Source organism: Diabrotica virgifera, chromosome 1 (genome assembly GCF_917563875.1).
Source record: "Diabrotica virgifera virgifera chromosome 1, PGI_DIABVI_V3a".
NCBI lineage: Eukaryota > Metazoa > Arthropoda > Insecta > Coleoptera > Chrysomelidae > Diabrotica > Diabrotica virgifera.
Genome location: NC_065443.1, coordinates 316686647 through 316710428, shown reverse-complemented (window position 1 = coordinate 316710428; position 23782 = coordinate 316686647). Strand labels below are relative to the sequence as shown.

Sequence of the window (23782 nt, the reverse complement as noted above, 5' to 3'; positions counted from 1 at the left end):
TGAAATTTGATAGTGAATTTAATTATTATATAAAATAAATAAGATGTTCAAAAATACAATTTGAGTATATTTTGAAAGCAATAATTTACTAATAACTTTACAAAAGTTTATACGAGTATACGGCCTCCCCTTTAATGGAACCACCTAATGATAAATGGACTGTTCCATTTGTTATGAAATGAAAATTGGTATTATAGTCGGTTCGCTAAACTCAGACACAACTGGCTAGTGATTTTAGTAGGTAATTTTTTAATTTTTTACCAATTTTGGCGAAATTGGCAAAATTACTAATTATTAACTATTTAGTAATTATTTTTTTGTCCAATTGGCAAAATTACTGACTAAAATCACTAGCCAGCTGTGTCTGAGTTTAGCGAACCGAATATATGAAATGTTGTTTGGAATAAAAAATTATGGTCTTATATGTGCAATTACATCCTTCTAATGGAAAAAAATATTTGAAGATTTTTTTCAAATTATAGATAAATACCAACAACAATTTCATTTATAACTCTTTTATTTTTAATTTGAAGAAGAAAAGTTATTCTTCATAAAAAGCGTCTTCATCGTCTAAGATTTATGATGCGACCATCATATATCAAATTTTATTAATTTTATACGAGGTATATAAAAAAATATGAATTTCGATCAAGAGTCAAGTACCTTTATAATTCACAATATTTAAATTAGACTGATATAATTGCACATTTCGTTTATTTTACGAACAGGAAATGATAACAATAGGAGTCATAATTAAACAATGTTTGATTGTTTAAATATAAATTTGATTAATTATTGTTAAGCTGCATACAGACTAACACAAACAGTAATGTCTAATAGGCGCGTTTACATGTATCCAGTAACTGGCGCCAGTCGCACTGGAACGACAGTGCTGGCATCATGTAAACGCTTTTTTGTTCCAGTCCAGCGCTGTCTGCCAGCGCTGTCTCGAATAGAAGGCTGGTCTATTTTTCGTGACAGTGGCACTCGTCCGCGTCCCCTCTAACCCCGTGCCAGTGGTTGTAGACACGTGTAAACACAGCGTTCCAGTCGCTGGCGCTGTCGTACCTGTGGTTTCAGTGGCCGTATTAGGATTTTTAATAAGAGTGCCAGTAAGATTGGCACCAGTTACTGGATACGTGTAAACGAACCTATCCAGCGCTGTCTTAGTCAAGCACTCGCATTCCAGTGAGACTGGCGCCAGTTACTGGATACGTGTAAACGTTACTAAAGACAACTTACATTCCACTAAACATAAAACTTAATTCTTAACTAACTTAATTATTAACTACATAACAAACTTCTTGTACAATGTTTTATTAAATGCATATGACGAGTACTTACATGGGAAAAACAAGGAATGTCACATTTTATACATATGTATTGAGATAAACACCAATAAAGGTTTAATTGAGGCTTTTAGAATCAAAACCTGCGAGATCCATTTTTTGAAATTTTCCTGGAAACGAATAAAACAATAAAAATGTAAATTTTCCAAAAAGTATCCTGCATTTCTTAATCAAAGTGGCATCAATAAAGTCATAAAATGGCACACTAATTTAGTATAGTCATTTTTCTGCATGCTCCTTACATCTTCAGAAATTTGTACTTTTAGTTTGGATTTAGCAGATTTTTAGCAGCCAAGGCCATCAAATTCACACAAAAAAAAGGTAATGCTAAAAGTTTTCGGCTATTATTATTAATAAATAGTCCAAACTTGGTTAACTGTGATTTTATTAAACATAATAAAAACTTCTTTACTTTAACAAAATAAAAGAAAAATACAAAATAAAATATAATCGACAAAATAAAAATTGTTTATTTTTATAAATTATTACTTCAATGCAAAAATAATAGCTTTTATACATTTTTTGATTTTAATCTGTTTCTGCGTTCGGTTATTATTTGACCGTCTTTAGAAAATATGCGTTTGCATTAGAACAGATAAGTGGCACATACGCATAAATACTTTTTGGATAATTTAGTTAACCAGGTTACCAGGGTTACGAAGTTATCAGAGTTGCAAAACCACTCTTTGTCTTTCGCACCACCAAACGAGAGAATCATTTTTTCTTTCAAGGTTTGGTTCTTCGGAAAACATTTTCATTTCGAAGATGGCGACTACTATTGGATTGGTCACATGCAAAAATGTTGTACACATACACATGTATCAAAATCCTGCCAAATCAAATCGTCCATATGCCCAATTTTCCTTTTTTTCTCGTGTTGTGTCATTTATGCCTATAGTGGGGTGTTTATTTTTCATGTTTTCGTAAAATGGTAACACTTCCATTTTGTAAGAATAAATGTTATTACAAATATTACACTTAGCTTTTTCATTTGAAATTGTATCGAAATGTAACCAAACAGCACTTATTTTCTTTTAAAATGAGAACGAAGCCTCTCAGTCCTAGTTCTCAGTTCCCATCTACTTAAAACAAACAAATATTTCAAATTAACAAAATGAAATATTAGATTATTTTTCTGGACCAACGCGCATCGTTCTGCCTATTTATTTTTATAATATATTATAATACGGTAATAAAGTACAGTAAAACCTCGATAGAACGGACCTCTATTTAAAAAAAAAAAATTGGTCAAATTAAAAAAAAAAATTAAAAAGTTAATACGGGCGTGAAGAGAGCATAAAAATATTTTTTAGAAAATATTTTGAAATCTTTAGTTATGTTAATTACCAATTAATAAATGCATAACGTATCTTCATAGGGGTTCAAAGGAGTAGTGATGTGCATTATAAGATGCTGTTTCCAGTTAGCATCTCTAGCCTCTCCTACTCAATTTCTATCCTCAATGCAACCTCAATGGAAGGCAGGGTCAGGGCGAACGAGGAAGGGAGAACATGGTCCTCCGAAAAGGGGGACCAGCGATCCATACATGGAAAAAAATATTGCTACGAAACGAATATTATTGCCTCGGAATAGGACAGATCATAAAAACAAACGACGAAAGCTACGGACAAAGGATATGCTATTAGGAACATGAAATGTACTAAGTTGGTACCGACCTGGAATTGCCACGACAGAGATAAAACAATTAGAAGACTTGAGATATGATGTAGTAGCCATTCAGGAGATGAGATGGACAGGGTCTGGAACAATACACATGGAGAAGTCATTAGTACTGTGGTCTGGACATGAAACTCGACATGAAAGAGGATGTGGCTTTGTAATACATGAAAGACTACAATCAGAGTTATTAGACTTTAAACCAATAAATGAAAGAATCTGCATCATAAGATTAAGAGGCAAATGGTCCAATTTAACTATATTCTCAGTGTATGCACCAACCGAAGACGCATCAGAGGACGATAAAAATGAATTCTACGACTCTTTAAATCAACTATACACAGAAGCTCCTAACCACGATATTAAAATAATACTAGGTGATCTAAACGCAAAGGTAGGCACAGAAGATTACGTAATACCGGTGGCTGGAAGATATAGTCTACATGAAGCTACATACGATAATGGATCACGTTTGGTCGATTTTGCGACAGGCTGCAACTTAGCCATCAAAAGCACCCAGTTCGATAGGAAAAAGATCCACAAGGCACTATGGAGATCAAACGATGGAAGAACAAATAATCAAATAGATCACGTATTGATTGATGGGAGACATTCTAGTAGCATAATAAGCGTAAGAACTATGAGAGGGCCAGATAGCGACACAGACCATTTTCTTGTAAAGGCCAAGCTCAGAACAAGAATTTCAACACAAACAATAGATAAACACACAAAGATCGAAAGATAGAATGTGGCGAAGTTGAAAGAAGAAAATAACCAAAAACAGTACCAAGTAGAATTAAGAAATAGGTTTCAGGTTTTGGAAATAAGTGAAAATGAAACGGAAGATGTAGATCAGCGATGGAACTCCATAAAAACAACTATTACAGAAGCAGCAGAGAAATCTATCGGAAGAACGAAAAAAACAAAAAAGAAAAAATGGTTCGACGAGGAATGTGAAAGAACACTAAAAGAAATGAACAAAAGAAGAATTGATTATCTGTCAAACCCATCAGAAGAAAAACGTACACGATTCCACAGAGAGAGAGAGAGCTGTAGCTAGAAGAACACTTAGGCAAAAAAAGAGACAATATCTACAACAACAAATTGAAAAAGTAGTAGTAGAACACAGACGCAACCAAAGTAAAAATTTCTACAGAGAGGTAAGACAACATAAAAGAGGCTCGTATATAAGGACAACCTTCGTGAGAGATAAAAATGGAGAAATGCTGGCTGCCGAAAACAAAATAATAGGAAGGTGGGCTGAATATTTTGAAGAGCTCCTGAATATCCAAAATTTCACTAATGAAAACAATGAAAATGGTGGAAACAACGAAGAACATGAGTATCAAACGGCCGAATTAGAAATACCCCCACCAAGCATGGAAGAAATTACGCATGCCATAAAAACGCTTAAGAACGATAAATCCCCTGGTCTGGACAATATTGATGCCGAGTTAATTAAAACAGGCGGTCATGAACTCATAAGTAAAATCCATCAATTAATAGAAAGGGCCTGGCAACAAGAAATGATGCCGAAAGAATGGTGTGGTAGTATTATTGTACCAATACACAAGAAAGGAAAAAAGGAATCATGCATGAATTACAGAGGAACCTCACTAATTAACACTACGTATAAAATATTGGCTTCGATATTATTAACAAGATTAATACCATACGCCGAAGACATAGTTGGTGACTACCAGTGTGGTTTCAGGCCGGGCAGATCGACTATTGATCAAATATTTACAATAAGACAAATGCTTGAAAAGTATTGGGAATATAATCAGGACGTTCATCAGATCTTTATAGACTTCAAACAGGCTTATGATTCAATTAATCGTGCAACATTATGGAAGGCAATGATCGAGCTCGGCGTACCAAAGAAACTAGCTGCGGTAACACAAATGTGTGTAAGTAACTCCTTTGCACAAGTTAGAATAGGGGGGGAAATTTCAAATGCTTTCTGCGTAAATTCTGGACTAAGACAGGGAGATCCGTTGTCCCCATTGTTGTTTAACCTGGCTTTAGAATATGTCATGCGAAAAATGTATCCAAAACTCAAACCAGACATAACTGCTCGGGGAGCAAAAATCATACTCGCCTTTTCTGATGACGTAGACGCAGTAGCACAATCAACATTAGAAATTAAGGATATTTTCTCGAGCTTTGAAGAAGCTGCATTAAATATCGGTCTAAAAATAAATGAAGACAAAACAAAATACATGGTCGTCTCAAAACAAGAACGACGGCGAATAAGGCAAAACATTACTATAAACGATCACAACTTCGAAGTGGTTAAAGAATTTAAATATCTGGGAGCAACAATCACAAATGACAACAAATTAGAGCGAGAAGTTGAAACGCGAATAATGGCAGGAAACAGATCTTTCTTTGCAATGAAACATCTAATGAAGTCAAAACTTCTTTCAAGAGGTGCAAAAATCCAGATATATAAGACCATAATACGAAGAGCAGTCGCGTATGGAAGCGAAACATGGACGCTAACAAAAAGAGAAGTAAATAAATTGCTGGTGTGGGAACGTAAAATCCTTCGAATGATATATGGCCCTTGCAGAGACAGCGCGACAAACGAATGGAGGCGCAGATACAATAACGAGCTAGAGTCTCTATTCGGAAAAGAAAATCTAGTCAGATATATAAAGGCTAATAGACTCAGATGGGCAAGGCATGTGATATGCAGTAACGACAATCGCCTTATAAACAATGTGTTCTGGGAAAGGCCAGATGGAAGAAGGTCTGTAGGGCGCCCTAGAAAAAGGTGGAAAGATGCAGTCAAAGAAGATCTAGAGAAAATGGGAGTGCGACAGTGGGAAATAGTGGCACAGGACCGACAAACATGGAAGGTAATAGTAAACGCGGCAAAGACTCACGAAGAGTTGTAGCGCCATTGATGATGATGATAACGTATCTTCACATGTACCTATAAAATGTGCGGCAGATTCGTGCAAATAATATAAGAATTATTGTGAATTTAACGGTAGAAGCATATAATTTGGACCACACATACGTAGATTCAAATTTTGATATGAGGCCATCTGGCCATCTCAGATTTTGTCTTTTACAAAAATGGCGGGCATGCAAAATGTATCTGTCGCAAATATGTAGGTACATGTGAAGATACGTCATACATTTGTTAAATGACAATTAACATAACTAAAAATTTCAAAATATTTGCAAAAAGCATTTTTACTCGCTTTTCAATGGCGGTATTATTTTTTTGAAAAATTAATAAATACAGGGTGAAATTATTGAAAAAAGAAACAACATATTTTTACATAAAAAACAGTAAAAACACAACTTTTGGTAAACCGATTCTTCCTGTTCAAGACCTTGATTTTATTCATCAAAGAAAGAACCTATATACCAAATTTGGTTGAAATCGGACGTTTTGTTGCCATTTTTGTCTTTCTTTCTTTCTCCCCTTCCTTATACCCTTTCAGGTGTCGGATTTGGGTTTAATTTAGCTACATATTCACCCATCTCTTCCATTCTTTTCGGTCTTGTGGTATTCGTTTCATTTCTTCTAGCGTTTTCTGTTTAATTTTTCCTACTTCTACTATTTGCTGTATCCAGTTTTTCCTCAGCCTGCTTTTTTTCTTTTTTGTAATATTCCTTGTTTCGTGAATTTTCCTTGTTAGTCTACTAGGTTTCATTCTCATCAGATGTCCATACCAGTTTAATTGTCTCTTTATTATTTTATTCGTTATTGGTTCCTGTTTAGTTATCTCTCTTATTGTCTCTGTTTTTGTAAAAGACAAAATGTGAGATGGCCTCGTATCTGAATTTAAACCTTTATATGTGTAGTATATGTGGTCCAAATTATATGCTTCTATCATTAAATGCACAATTGTTTCTCAAATGAATTTTCAATTTATCTACGATGCTAAGCTGCTTAAAACATATTTCACACTTGTAAAGTTTTATCCAGTGTGTACCCTTAAATGCCTTTTCAATCTTCCCTCTTGACTAAATTGTTCAAAACAAATTTCACACTTATAAGGTTTTTCCCCAGTGTGTACCCTTAAATGCGTTTTCAAACTTCCCTCTTGACTAAATTGCTTAAAACAAATTTCACACTTATAAGGTTTTTCCCCAGTGTGTACCCTTAAATGCGTTTTCAAACTTCCCTCTTGACTAAATTGCTTAAAACAAATTTCACACTTATAAGGTTTTTCCCCAGTGTGTACCCTTAAATGCGTTTTCAAACTTCCCTCTTGACTAAATTGCTTAAAACAAATTTCACACTTATAAGGTTTTTCCCCAGTGTGTACCCTTAAATGCCTTTTCAAACTTCCCTCTTGACTAAATTGCTTAAAACAAATTTCACACTTGTACAGTGAAGTGTGCACTTTCATATGGCTTTTCAAATTTTTAATTGTACTAAACTGCTTGGAACAGATTTCACACTTGTATGGTTTTTCTCCAGAATGCAATTTCAAATGATTATTTAAAGACTGTTTGTGAGAAAATTGCTTAGAACAAATTTTACATTTGAAAGGCCTTTCTCCAGTGTGCATTCTCATATGTTTATTCAATATGCCTACGCTATAAAACCCCTTGAAACAAATTTCACATTTACAAGATTTTTGTCCAGTATGTATCAACGAATGCGTTTTCAAATAACATTTTTGAGAAAACTCTTTAGCAGAAATTTCACACTTGTAGGGTTTTTCTTCAGAGTGCGTCAGCAAATGTGTTGTCAAGTTACCTTTAACAGAGAACTGCTTAAAGCATATTTCGCACTTGTACGGCGTTTCTCCAGTGTGTACTCTTAAATGGACTTTAAATTTAGCTAAGTCCTTAAACTGTCTAAAACAAATTTCACACTTGTAAAATCCACCCCTCACACTAGGGGTGCACTCCCCCTCAGTGTGCACTCTCAAATGTCTTTTCAAATGACCTGTAGTCATAAACGGCTTTAAACAAATGTCACACTTGTAAGGCTTTTCTCCAGTGTGTATCTTTAAATGTCCTTTCAAACTTCCTTCTTGAGTAAATTGCTTAGAACAAATTTCACACTCGTGAGGTTTTTCACCAGTGTGCACTCTCAAATGCTTTTTCAAATTTCCATTAAGACTAAATTGCTTAGAACAAATTTCACACTTGTAAGGTTTTTCACCAGTGTGCACCCTCAAATGTATTTTTAAACTACTTGGTGCAGTAAACTGCTTACTACAAAATTCACATTCGAACAGTTCTTGTTCAGTTTGAATTTTTATGTTTTCATTTAATGTACTCTCTTCGTGCTGTCGAATCACATAATTTTCCGTAGGAGATGATTGCTCTGTTGTTTTTACAATTGTCAGTTTTTTCTTCTCGTCCTCCGGACAACCTAAAATAAAATCGTTTAGACAAATTTTACTACTCATAAGAAATAAATGTTATAATAAACAATGTAAAAAGACAAAATGACAGTTATTTTAAAATATTTGTCAGGTGATACAAATATTGATTATATGCTGTGAGCTTCGCTGGTATCGCCAACTAGCGAATTACTAGTGCAATTTCGGTTGGAATGTTGGAAATTTAATTGTATAATTTATTTATTTATTTATCGTATGGCATAGATACAACAAGAACACATAATTTTAAAAAAGTATATAAAACATTACAGAAAGTATCACAAACGAACATCTAATGTATGAATATACTATAAAACATTTTCGGTCGCATTCAGGAACTCATCGAAAACTCCAGGATACCGCCTTCGGGGGCATTCCTCAATAATGTGGCGAACGGTCTGCCGTTGCGCACCACAATCACACTCAGGAGTAAGGGCCTTTCCCCATCTATGCAAGCTGTCAGCACATCTACCGGTCCCTGTTCTTATTCTGTTCAGCGCCGTCCATGTATTGCGGGGCAGTTCAAAGCCTGGCGGTTTCTGATCGATACAGGCCATTTGGTGTGATTTCTGTGGTGAGTCGCTCTCCCATTGTCTTCTCCAAGCGTTGGTGAGGTCGAAATGTTCCTGATGTAGGGAGGTGGCCTTTAACAATGGGGGATATCTGGAGCGCAGTCTGTTCATTTCGATATCAAGCTTATCATGGTGGATGGGTAGTTGATGGTTAGCCTCGATTTTTCGATATTCTCTGAGAAGAGAATGACTTCTTCTTAGTTTAGGCGGTGGAATGTGACTCAGAATGGAAAGCCAATAGTTCGGTGTTGTTCGAATTGTACCTGAGATCATTCGCATTGTCTGGTTTAATTGGGTGTCAATGATCTTCGTGTGTTTGCTATTAAGCCATACCGGCGAAGCATATTCAGCCGCCGAGTATACGAGTCCGAGAGCGGATGATCTGAGTACGGAGGCTGAGGACCCCCATGTGTGCCACATAGCTTTTGGATTATATTATTTCGCGTCTTCAGTTTTTCTGCCGTTCTTTGTAGGTGTTCCTTAAAACTTAAGGTTCTGTCAAGAGTCACTCCAAGATATTTTGGTGTTGAGTTATGAGTGAGTAGTCTGTTTTCAAAGTGAACGGAGAGTTTTTTGTTGGCTTGGGCATTATTCAGATGGAAACAGCACACTTCAGTTTTCGGTGCATTGGGCCGTAGCCTCCATTTGCGAAAATATTCACCCATAACAGCAAGGTCATCCATCAGTATTGTTTCTGTAACATTCATGTTATTATGTCTTGCTGCAATGGCCCAATCGTCAGCGTACCCAAATTTCTGCGAAGTTGTCCTAGGTAGGTCCGCGATGTATAAATTAAAGAGTAAGGGTGCCAAAAGAGATCCCTGTGGCAGTCCATTGCTGAGCTTCATTTGGACACTTCTTAAGTTGCCCATTGTCACGTGAAAAGGTCTGTCGGTGAGCATGCTATCAATGAGTTTGGTTACCTTTTGGCACGGGATGGCACGGATCAGTTTGCAGATTAGTCCTTGTCTCCAGACGGTGTCGTATGCAGCTGATAGGTCAATGAAAGCAACGGATGTTTTTTGCTTTCTTTGAAAACCTGCTTCGATATGTGTTGTTATCTGTGATCTGTGCAACTGCGGTTAGGTCTGAACCCTGCTTGCTCAATAGGTATCACCCCCAATATGGTGTTACTAATTCTGTTGTGGATTAAGCGTTCCAACAGTTTATAGACACAGCTCAGCAGTGCAATCGGTCGGTAGTTTTGGGGTTGATCATTTGCTTTTCCTGGTTTCAATATGGCTATAATGGAGGCCTTTTTAAGGAAATGGGGAATTTCTCCTGATTTTAATATATCTGTGTAGAAATAAGCCAGCCATTTCCTAGCATATTTGCCACAATGGAGTAAAAATTCTGGATGTATTTTATCGGAGCCGGGTGCCTTTCCAGATTTAATTTCTGATATTGCTGAGGTAATTTCTTCTGGAGTAAACTCGTCAGAGTATTCAGATGTAATATTTACAAGGCAAAGAAGTAATTAGATTGTAATCGATGGTTAATACACTCGCGAGCAAAAAAATCGGGTCAATGAATTATACACGTTTGAGGTCTCGAATTTCCTAAACCTGTTGTCCGATTTGAGTGATTTTTACTTTATCGTACTATATACGTAGTATAGTATAATAGATAAACTTATAGGATCGTGCAAAAAATTTTTTTCAGATTTCACTTTTTTTCGACGTTTTGAGTTCCCCTGAGTCTAAAAAGCAAATAAAAAAAAACATGTCGGAAGTATGTACGTACGTACGTATGTCGCCACCGCCCAGCAAAAACTACCGGACCGATTTTGATGAAATTCGGTATGAGTAAGTTTAAGAGAATTTTGTCGAGAACCTAAGCTTTAAAAAAAACCTCTCAAAGGGGGGCCGAAATAGGGGGGTTATTTAGGGCCCATTTTTGCAAATTTTTACCGAAATGGATGAAATTCAACTCAAAGTAAGCTCATCGATAGGTAAATAAAAATACGGAATTTGACATTTCCAAATTCAAAATGGCGGCCAACATGGCCGACCGCCCACCAGACACATTTCCCTACCTATCTAAAAACTTGTTTAAGATAAGTTTAATTTGAAAACGTCGTTATATAGCCTAAAGATGGGACTATAAGAAGGATGTTATCGTTTTTCAGAAAAAGTTAGGGGTTGCCTATATTTAAGGGGTCAAAATTTGACATAAATTTGAACTCGATTTTCTCAAAAATGGCTCCAAGGAATTTTTTTATTTTTTGATATGTTTTTGATATCCTATCGGTAAATTGAATGACATTAGTCAGATTTCTTAACTCCCCATAGGAGGGGAGTTATGAATTTTTTATAAAAAAATTTTAGAGTGCCCGTAACTTCCTTCATAATAGAAACTTAAATTTGAAATTTTGCAGACATATATGGTACTTTATTATCTATTATCACAATAAATTTTACCAAAAATATGGCTTCCGGTTGAACCGGAAATGAATAAAAAATCTTAATTTTTTTAGATATGCTCTATATATTTTTACATATTTTGAAAGAATGCAAAATTACCTTTCCAATGACATAAAATTCATTGCTGTAGCTCAAAAACTCGAAAAGTTACGGTAAATAGAAATTTTGCTATAATCTTATGTGTGTCCTCTCTCATGCGATCATAGCAGAGCATTATTGTAGGGCAGTCAATGAGGGTATTTGGCTCCGAATTCCATCCTACTACATTGATGTACTTGATATTTTCACTGTAAGTAGGGAATAGCTCAAGAAACAAAATCTACCCTATATGCTATGGCGCTTTTTATCTTGGGGCGGTTCCCACTTCTTCAAGGGGGTGGAAAATTTGTTGGTCAAAATAAGCACGGAAGTGGCTAAAGAACCTATGTCTAAGCAAAAACTGGTCTATACTTTTTTTTGAGAACTCGATACTTTTTGAGTTATGCGTAGTTGAAAATTGGCTATTTTCATTGAAAAATGACACCTTTTCGGACGGATTTTTTGTGAATAACTTAAAAACTATGCATCGAACTAAAAACACTATATAAAACATTTAAATTATAAATAATAAAGATATTCGTTCCTTCGTAAATGTTCTATTTATAATACAAAAAGAGATATGGTAGGTGAAAATAGTTTGTTTTTTGGTGCATGCTCAAATTGGTGTATTCAACTTAAAATAACAGAGGAATGGTAGGTTTTAGGTGTATAATTCTACCAACACCTTTTGTAGTGTTTGAAAAGGCCTTTAAAACGAGCACCGTTAAATGTCGGTTACATACAAATTAAGCGAGATATGGTGCAAAAAATATATGACTAAGTACTTTAAGGAAAAATTAAAAGTATATACATTTAACTCCCCGTCCACCATAATTTAAATGCGATACCTTTTAATATAGTGTTATTTCTACTTTCAAAAAGTTGCACGGGTTTAAAATGAATGGTTTTTGTAAAAAATGTGATCAAATTCATTATATAATTGGGAACCGCCCCCATGATAAAAGCGCCATAGTATATAGGATAGACTTTGAATTAGGAGATTGGGCTACTCCCAAAATTTCATTAAAATCCATGCAGTAGGATAGAATTCGGAGATAATATCTTGTTCTTAATCTCGCGCATTGACTGGCGTAATCGAATTAGAATGAAATGCAAATATTGTAAACTATTAATTTCTCAGAAAAATGAACTACTTTGAAATGAAAGTATGACTAATATTCTATTGAATTATGCAATAATTTATACATCTATAGTGTGTCCCCGAAATATGGCATCGAACATTTTCTCAAATGCAGGAATTAATGATGCGTAGAACCGTAAAATACTTTCAAGTACAGAAGGTTTCTAAAATATCAAATAACGAGTAACTTTGTTATTTTTATAGAATGCCAGTATCTAGTACGATAACGATAATAGATCGGTACGATAAAGTTCTCGGGCGGCCCTTCCGTCCAGCGTTTTTTAGTATGTTATAGCCTTATTATTTAAGAATATCAATATAACAATATTATTGGTAGACAGGTAAATGTGATTTTATACCGGGTGTAACAATCATACTGTGTTTTTTCCTTAAAGTTCGGAACACTGTGGAATATTATTCCATAGATAAAATATGGAAATTAAAACTCAATTGTAGCCTTCGGCTTTTTTAACATTTTCTTTTTTAATTAATTTGCTTATGTTGGATAATAAAAAAGTTAGGTACTTTACCGACTGGCCATGTTCTTCATCAATACAGGGTGTTTCTAAATAGGTGCGACAAACTTTAAGGGACTGAGATAAACTGAGATACGGGATCTTGAATTTTTTCTTACAAACTGATGATTTATTTGTTGCTGTAAAACCGGTTGAGATATACAAATAAAATTTGATAGGTTTTAAGAGGTAGTTATTACGCATTTTTTGACATACAAATAAGAAGTTTATATTCACCATTGGCGTGCATACGGGATGTATCTAAAATGTTTATACCCGTATGCACGCCAATGGTGAATATAAAATTCTTAATTGTATGTCAAAAAATGTGCAATAAGTACCTCTTAAAACCTACCAAATTTCATTTGCATATCTCAACCGGTTTTACAGCAACAAATAAATCGTCAGTTTGTAAGAAAAAAATCAACATCCCGTATCTCGGAAACGAAGCATTTGCGGGCATATCTTTATAAAGCAAAGGGTCATTATTTTTTCATGGAGGATTACCCCTTAAAGTTTGTCGCACTTATTTAGAAACACCCTATATTGATGAAGAACATGGCTAGCTGTTAAAGTACCTAACTTTTTTATATCATACAACCTAAGCAAATGAATCAAAAAAGAAAATGTTAAGAAAGCCTAAGGCTACAATTGAGTTTTAATTTCAATATTTTATCTATGCTATAATCTTCCACAGAGTGTTCCGAACTTTAAGGAAAAAACACGGTATAAAATAACATTTACCTGTCTAATAGCTACAATATTGTTACATTGATATTCTTAAACAATATGGCTATAACCCGTATCGCAAATACGTCCGAGTTCGCGCATCGCATGACGTAACTGGAGACCGGAATTTGAATTCTTGTTGTTAGCTTATAGTCCAGGCTGTATCGTCGTCCCCGTTAGGTACCATATTATTCCGATTCGATTTTTTTGCACAAACCCACTTAAAAAGAGTTCCTTATAACAAATTTACAGAGTACCGGGAGGTGCCGCGGTCGGAAAATTGTTTAAACAATTTGTTTAAATAAATTCAGAACATCAATTTTTTCACTTCGTATTTTTTAGATTCTCTGGGTCATTATGAGCCAAAAAGGTCTCTTGTAATTTTTCTCTAAAATTGACAGTTGTTGAGTTATACTCGATTCAAAATTTGAAGAACGCGAAAATGACCATTTTCACGGCTTAATAACTCGGTTAAAAATTATTATTATGAAAGTCAAAAAGTGACTGAATCAAAGTTGAAAGCCCCCCTACAGAATCATGAAGAAATTATGTCATTATTTTGTTACTGAGCTGGTATTTTTAATTGTTAACCATGAGCGCTAAGTGAGGCGGCCGTCAATGTGAGTGCAAGTGAGATGCACCATTAGACGGCCGGAATGGTGCATCTCTTTCGCACTCACTATTGATGACCGCCTATACGCAGTTAGCGCTCATTGTTAATAATTAAAAATAACAGCTTACTAATAAAATAATGACAAAAATTTCTTCAGGATCTTCTAGGGTGGACTTTAAATTTTGATTTGGTCACTTTCTAACTTTCATAAGTAATTTTTAACTGAGTTATTAAGCCTTGGAAACGGCGATTTTCGCGTTTTTCAAATATTAAATCGCGTATAACTCGACAACAATAAATATTAGAAAAAAATCACAGGAGACATTTTTTGCTTATAATGACCCAAAAAATCTAAAAAAAAAAATTGAACGAATTGAAAAAATTAATTTTTTTAATTAAAAAAAAATTGTTTAAACAATTTTATGGCCGCGGCACCTTGTGGATTTGTTATAAGGAACTCTTTTTTAGTAAGTTTGTGCAAAAAAATCGAATCGGAATAATTTACCTAACGGGGACGACCATACAGCTTGGACTATACAACCGCGAGCAATTCAAACTAATCGGGCATCATTCGAACATTACGAACCATTACGAACTTGGGACTCCAGTTACGTCACAACTCCCTTCTCTTCAAGATGCGCAATACATTCTCTTGTTACTTATAGTATCATGGCTATAACCAAATGCTATTGACTGTAATACATCTAACTCCCACAAAAATCTGGAAGCACGTTGCCACTAGCGCCACTGTCGGCTTGAGTTGAACTATGTTTTGACAACGTAAAATTTGACGTAAACATTCAAATTTAAGCTTATAAATTTTTGAATAACGAGCTAATTTTGCCAAATTAAATTAAAATAAAAATTAAAAGGGAAGTTCCCTAGGTTGGCTGTATACCATATAGTTAAAAAACTCTAACAAGAAGTAAAACCACTTCTATGTAAATTGGTATATTTATTAAAACTTAAAAAATCCCAATGGATTGAATAAAATATGTCCAATTCAGAACGTTTTCAGACCTATTGGTCCATCATCAGTGAATGTGCATACTTGCTAAATAGCCCCAGAACCAAACAATGGTTGAATTTAAAATTCAATTTACATTATTTAAAAATAATATTAAACAGGCTAAACGCCGATGTTAAAGGATATAGCCTATGGGAACATGGTGAAACCCTACCAAAACCTCAATCAACCATCTTAGGCCAACTTTGACTATAAAGTCTTTATAAATAAGTATAAAAATGAAAGAAAAAAGGTAATCATATCAGCAACAACAGCAAAGAGAGATAATTGGAAAAAATTTGAAGATAAAATAAAAGAAGACAGCAAAAGTAACCAAAAGCCATTCTACAGATCCCTAAAAACGATAAGAACACAAAAAACAAGAAATATAAAGCATTAAAGATAAAAATGGAGAATTAATAACAGAAACAAAACAAATAGTTAAAAGATAAGAACAAGACTTTGAAGAACTATTAACATGTTGGTTGACGGACAGAACATCCACAGACGTCTAATTTCCATTTATGTAATGTGACACAACATCTATAGACGTTGCATTTTCCCTATTCTACTTTGCAAAATACATATAGTGTCACAACAGTTGCTTATACATTTGACGCACTGTCCGTCAACGTGTTAACAGATATAAGCCAAGATGACATAATGAAGAACAAAATAATATATTGGAAGATAACACAGAAAACTCAAACGAAGAACTAGAAAAAGCAATAAAGATGTTGAAGTATGGAAAAGGTGCTGGAGTGGGTAGAATAACAACAGGTATTATAAAAAACATGGGAAAAAACGGAGAACAAGTATTACTAAAAATAATGAATACAATATGAAAAAATGAAAATATCCAGGAAGACTGGAAAGTATCACTAATGGTACCCATATACAAAAAAGTAGACAGGAGAGAATGTATAAAAATTGATGTATGTACATGTATGAAACTCTTCAAAAAAATAATAACCAAACGATTAAGAATAATGACAGAACACACACTAGACGAAGCACAAAGTGGATTTAGAAATGGTAGAAGCAAACAGAATCATATATTTACTTTAAAACAGATAACACAAAAAGCGATGAAAGAGAAAAAGAAAATATATGTAGTATTTCTTGATCCAGAAGTACATGACCGTCAAAAACATCTGAGCCCTGATTCTATTATTTTATTTCATTATGATGTCGAAATTACTCCATAATAGTTGCAATCACTAGTGATTCTTTTTCATTTTGATTTTAGTTACTGCTGGGGATATTTACTTTATCATTTTGACACTGCTCAGAGTTTGAGTTGGCCATCTATACGCAACATTTGTTGAATGTTTGTTTAGGTTACATGTTACTGGTTACATGTTTCATTTGAGTTGTTAAATCACGTTGTGGACATTCTCAATTATTATACATATTTCTAATCTAATACTATCCTCTCTAATTCTGCCAATACCAGCAAATTTCCATAAAACACAGCCATATTAATACTTTTTGCTTCAGTTTTCCTTGCAAGAAGCAACCAAACACGATACCTCCTAAACCAAACCTAACCTTGCTTCTCCCAATCCAACCAGTCATGTCCATGTCACATTTATTTCAACTGGAAATAAAATTTCAACCACTTTTTTGCAGTTGAAATGAATTTCACTATATAAGTGTGGATGACTTCACAAATCTGGGCACAGAAATCAATCAGAAGAATTCCGTAGTAGTGAAATCAATGCATGTATTTCCATCGGGAATCATAATATGTACTATGCTAATAAATGATTAATGAAATCAAAAGTATTAGATAAAATGACTAACTATAACACATGGATTACACCCGTATTAATCTGTGGATATGAAACCTGGGTAATGATGAAAGATGAAGCCCAACTCATGACATTCAAGAAAGATACTGAGAAAAGTATATGGCTTGGTGCAAGATGAAGACAGAACTTGGAGAATAAGGAGAAACGACAAGTTTAATGAAGTGAATGAAGGGTATGATATTGCTGATAGGGAAAGCTTAGTAAATCTCTCAGCAGCTGACTTCCAGTATCTATGATAAAAGTGACAATGCCGAAGATGCTATCAGCAGTAAAAATTCCAAACAACTTGTCAACCCCATTCGAAATACATAAGGGGTTAAGGCAGGGAGATGCGTTGGCGTGTCAGCTTTTTAATCTAGCCTTAGAAAAAGTTGTATGAGACGCTAATTTAGATAGCAGAGGAACAATATTTAATAAATCAGTCCAAATTCTTGCATATCGTCGTTGTGCAGGTAAAATCTGCTATGTACATTTTTCATCTTTTGGTGAAATTGAGTTATGAGCACAGAAATTCTCAAAATTTAATTCTTAACACATTGGTATAATCTGCTATAGGCTATGAATAGAATTAACCAAGTTATAAACATTTGGTTAAAATCTGCTATGTGTTCAGGTGAGGTAAAATCAGTTTTATGTCTCCCCTGTAAAATTTAGTTTTTTACACATAGCAGATTTTGCTCGCGCAACGACGATATGCAGATGACGTGGACATTATAACAAGAACCAGGACGAGAACTGCAGAAATCCTAACCGATCTAGTAGCAGCAGCAGAACTAATGGGGTTACATACAAATCAAAATAAAACAAAATTCATGGCGACCAACACAAACACAAGAGCTGGAAATGTTGACTCAGATCTAATCATCAATGACCAAAACTTCGAAGCGGTCAAAGAGTACATATATCTAGTTACATCGGTTAACCCCAATAATAATACATCTGAGGAAATAAAAAGGCGAATAATAATTGCAAACAGGTGTTATCATGGTCTATCAAAGTACTTATCTAACAAACGTCTGTCTCAAAAAACTCATATAAGGCTGTATAGAACATTGATAGTCCCCGTTCTCACATATGGTTCAGAGGTATGGATGCTAACTAAAACAGATGAAACCGCTCTATCAATTTTTGAAAGAAAGGTACTACGCAAAATATTCGGAGCGGTTTGTGAGAATGGAATATGGAGGCGTAGATATAACTTTGAACTGCAGAATATCTACAAGCAAACGTTTGGTGGAAAAGATATTATCACCATAATTAAGCGAAATCGCCTGCAGTGGGCAGGACATGTAGCCTGAGCCCCTGAATCGAACATGATAAAAAGGATTCTAATAGCTCAACCTGTGGGAATGAGAAGACGGGTAGACCAAAGTTGAGGTGGATGGACGGGGTAACACAAGATGCCGAGAAGATCGGAGTCGGCAACTGGAAAGTGCAGGCAAGGGACAGAACAGAATGGCGTAGAACGCTTGAGAAGGTCGAGGCCCTCTAAGGGCTGTAGCACCATGATGATGATGATGATCATGATGGCTGACTTCCAGTGGTGTCGTCTAAATGCTGCCACTGGCCCAGCTGTCCAGCCGCTGTGGTCATCCCAACACACCCATTGTAAGATTTCTGAAAAGTCAAAAGTCTGTCATAGCTGGGACATGTCGTGGCACAACAAGTTGCAAAAACAGCAAAGAAAATATTACAATGGAGGCTGATAGGAAGGTCCAAAACGGCATGGAAGGCGACCAGAAAACCATGAGTATAAGACAAGAGAGACCTGAATGGAAAAGGTTACAGTTATGTTATTTATAAAGGCAGAAGAAATACTCATTCTTGTTATTTACATACCTTTTTCATCTATTTCTTCAACTGGTCCCAGTTTACTTTCATCTGAATCTACTTCAATCTTTGTGAAGAATTGTTGTAAGTCTGAATAAACAAATGTATCCTGTATGCTTTCTTTCTTGCATTCCTCCTTTATTTCAATTTTACAGTCTTTATTGAAGAAGCCATCATCCAGCACATTATTATATATTTCTACTTCACTCATCTCCTCAGTAACCTCTTGTTTTATATCCATTTGATTTTATATATTTCAATAACAATTTTACAGTGAAAGTGAAAAAACTACAAATTACTACCAAGAGAAAAACATCAATTCAAAATAATGATGTGTTCATGTGTTGTAGCCAATGAACTGTCAATAGGGCTTTTCATCGATTGTCATTTGTTTGGAGCTTCTGTCATGTGTCACATAATATTAATATATCTACGTCATACGTCTTTGGTTTGTATCATTGTAAAATACCAGTAACGTATGACGTAGATATATTAAAATTATGTGACACATGACAGAAACTCGAAACAAATGACTGGGAATGAAAAGCCCTATTGGCCATGAGCCGATGGGTAGAGGGGATTTGACAGCTTTCGCCAGCGCTGTTAGTGGCAGTTTTGTGCATTTATCTGATAAATTCAAATGGCGCGCCATGGGTAGAGGAGAGGGGATTTGACGGTTTTCACCAGCGCTGTTAGTGCAGCGTTGCCACATTTAGTAGATTTCTACTTTTTTGGGTAGATTTTTGATATATTTTAAAAAATTCTAGTAGGCAATATTTATTAGTAGATTTTTGGTATATTTCAACATTTTCTTATGACTAAAATAAAATTTGCTTTTTAATAGTATTTACCCCATTTCTACATTAATTTTTAGACATTTTGTTACAATTTCCCAATGTCATTACCGAAAATAAGATTCAGTGGTGGGATTCTGTGTACAATTGCTGACACCGCCGACCGCTTTCTATCAATGTCAATATATTTGAATTTTTAGTTTTAATTCAAATATTTTCTTGTTTTACTAAGGGCCGGTTGTTCGAACGCTAATCAAAAATGATCATTATCAAATATTTAATTACTTTCACAACTGTCAATGTCAACTTTGATTGGGTTGCTGAAAACAATTTTATTGATTACAATTATGAAATTAATTAATCAATTATGTTAATAATTGTTATGTTAATTGATTAACTAATCTCATAATTATAATAAATTATGTTTTCAGCAACCCAACCAAAGTTGACATTGACAGTTGTGACAGTAATTAAATATTTGATAGTGATCAGTGTTGATTAGCGTTCGAACAACCGGCCCTAAGTGTCACTTCAGCATCAACTAGCAAAACTAGAAAATAATTCAATTAAAGCTAAAAATTCAAATATTTTCACGACAATTGACATCGATAGAAAGCGAAGTGCAGATATCTATAGTGTACGGAATCTAGCCCCAGGACGTAGAAGATGAATATTAAACAGAAATGAAACTGGATTCTGGTGTAACAAACTTGCAGATTTCAAGTAGCAGTGCAATCGTACCTATTTCAGGTGTTATTGAAGAGTTCTGCTATTCGGTGAGCCTGTCAGAAGCTAACGATGGAAAACTAAAATATAATAATATATTAGGTACATTCCATGTCAAATCACTCAGGCAAAAAATTTTGGATCTCCGATTTGTCTGAAAATTGGTATATAGCTTCTGCGGGACGTAAAAATAAGATAATTAAGGTCAAAAAATCTTCTTCTTCTTTTTTTCTCAAAATGGTATTTTATGCGATTTCACAGTGATTTTTGGTGTTTATTGAAACAAATTTGCATTTTCTGTCGTAAAGTATCAATGAAAAACATAATATTTTAATAGAAAGGACTCAAAAATGTCATCATATGGCATTATAACAAGTTATTTTGAATCAAAACAAGTTTTTGATCAAATTTTATAGTGTAAAAAATGTTAAAATACCGTTTTTTACATTTTCCTCCATTCCCAAAATACATCATCATTGATTTGTCTGAAAATTTGCCCACCGATAGACAAAAGATAGGACTCTAAGTGGTTAGAAGGATTTGAATTATATTCCAATACCAAAAAAGTTACATGCAGTAATATCAGACTCAACAGTATATATTAGTCCAGTCGGGATAGCATTTGACCTTGAATGCCGAGCTGCCCAAAATTTTATTTTTCTGATCTTTAGGGGAGTCAATAGTAGCCTAAATTTAAAATCACGAATTAATTCCTCCGTCACGTTTGCCGCCATCTTGATTTTAAAGGAGAACCTGTTTTGCTCAATATCTCCGCCATTTTGAACTTTTCGACAAAAATGGTAGGAACTGAAATTGTTCCAAATAAATCGTATTTACAATTATTACAATTTCTTTCTAACAATTTTTGTCGTGAAGTCGATATTTTTGAGTTAATTGTACTTACAGTAGATGCCTATATTTTTGACTATAATATTGCATGTAACTTTTTTGGTATTGTAATATATAATTCAAATCCTTTTCACCACTTAAAGTCCTATGTTTTGTCTATCTGTGGGCAAATTTTCAGCCAAATCGATTTTGATGTATTTTGGGAATCGAGAAAAATGTAAAAAACGGTATTTTAACGTTTTCTACACTATAAAATTTGATCAAAAGCTTGTTTTGAATCAAAGTAACTTGTTATAATGACATTTTTGAGTCCCTTCTATTAAAATATTTTTTTTCCATTGATACTTTACAATAGAAAATGCAAATTTGTCTAAATAAACACCAAATCACTGTAAAATCGCATAAAATAACATTTTGAGAAACAAACGAAGAAGAAGATTTTTTGACCTTAAATATCTTATTTTTACGTCCCGAAGAAGCTACATACCAATTTTCAGACAAATCGGAGGTCCAAAATTTTTTTTGCTCCAAAATTGAGTGATTTGAAATGGAATGACCCATTATAATATATATTATATAATATATATTATAATTATAATATATGTAACTTTGCAAAACAACAAATAATGTTGTGTTTGCGTGTTTCTAATGTAAAATGCGAAATAATTGTTTGAAGAATGTGATCCAGACATGCAGATGTTAAAATCAGTTGATGACAAAATATTATATACAAATATTAAATATGAAACTGATAAAAATTAATTATAGTTGGTCATTTTGTTCCCCAGTTAAAATATAAAAAAGTTTGGTTTTTGTTTACGAACAGTCATATTAATTTCTAGTTAAACTCCCTCTGTGGCTCAGTGGTAAGAGAGCCTACCTTTGGATCGAAAGGTCCGAATGGTCGTGAGTTCGAATCTCACCAGGGTAGAGAATTTTTCGTTTATTATAAATTAATAAATGAAAATAGTTTCTATCCTTGTGGGATCGGTACCCACCGGAGGGACCGCAGACGTTCGGATACAATTAGCGTCTCTGCAGAGACAATGACATCGACTTTGCAAAGTAACAAGACACTTACTCAACACACACACTACACATAACACTAGCTACCTAATTGGTAAAATCCACTGTAAAATCACCATGCCAATGCCCATTAGTTGTCGAGGCATTAGCTAAATAAAAAAAATTTCTAGTTAGTCAGCTGTTATTTTTATTATAAAAAGTCCTAAATTATATACAAATATATTAATAAAGTTTTATAGTATATTTTAGTTTTTGATAAGTAAATTTTAGTAAGCTAAACTTACAGTAGATTTTCTAAATAAAATGTGGCAACGCTGTGTTAGTGGCAGTTGGCCTTGGCAGTTTTGTTTTGTGCATTTGATAAACTTCACAAACTGAAATGGCGGATAATATGGATTTTTCAAAAAACTTATATATTAAATATTAAAATTATAATGAATAAAATAAAAAAACATAATTAATTTTACTATTAATTCTGTGTATTCGTTTAGTAATCAGGTTACAATAATATTTCAGTTCATAATTTGTGTCTTTCTAGATAAGTATCTATTTTTCTCGTTTTGCATATTTCACATACATAAATTTTATCAGAAAAGTATAAGTTTCAAACCGCGAGATAGCGCTACCGTCGAAACTCACAGCCAATACGGATGGAATAGGCACAAAGACAACTAATGAGCGTCATAAAGTTAGCGAAACGGTTTTTTCAAAGTCGTAATTTTGACTCCTACCATAGCTCAAAAAATTGCACCTCGTTTGCGGATAATTGCACCATTCAAAATTTCATTTGCGGAGTTTCCGTTTTCGAGATATAAGCAAATCAAAAGTGGAGATTTCGGCGCAGCGCTAAAAATAAATGTCGATTTTCAGGGTATAAAATGCCGTAAAGTCACTAAATAACCATATCAAAAAATAGCACCTCGTTTGCGGATTATGAATAAACTGGTTTTAATTGAAAATTGTGAAAATTGAAAATGTTATAAAGGAAAAACGATTTTAATGTTGGTTGCCTATACTGTAGGGGCAAAGGAATCCAGAATAATTTTCACTTTTGGTAAACCTAAACTGTAAGGCTAAAAGTAGTATGTACCATAGTCAAAATAACTCCTCCTGACTTAAAGGTAATCCCTCCTTTGAAATTTCATTTGCGGATATTCCATTTTTAAATTATATCAAAACGAAATTTCTCGGGACAGCGCCAAAGTATATATTTCCATTATCGGGATATTTATTAAAAGCTGTAAAAATAACAATAACTATATCATTTAATTTCTTCT

The 23782-nt window shown here is 34.2% G+C and overlaps 1 protein-coding gene across 1 annotated transcript; it reads right to left on the bottom strand.

Annotated features, from left to right (window-relative positions):
* LOC126879247 (zinc finger protein OZF-like) lies at nt 1-19478 on the bottom strand. Its single transcript, XM_050642306.1, has 2 exons — nt 19120-19478; nt 1-8379 (listed from the first exon to the last, which is right to left on the bottom strand). The coding sequence occupies exons 1-2, from the start codon at nt 19349-19351 to the stop codon at nt 6968-6970; spliced, it is 1644 nt and encodes a 547-aa protein (XP_050498263.1). The 5' UTR covers nt 19352-19478; the 3' UTR covers nt 1-6967.
* Nucleotides 19479-23782: the final 4304 nt, after the last annotated feature.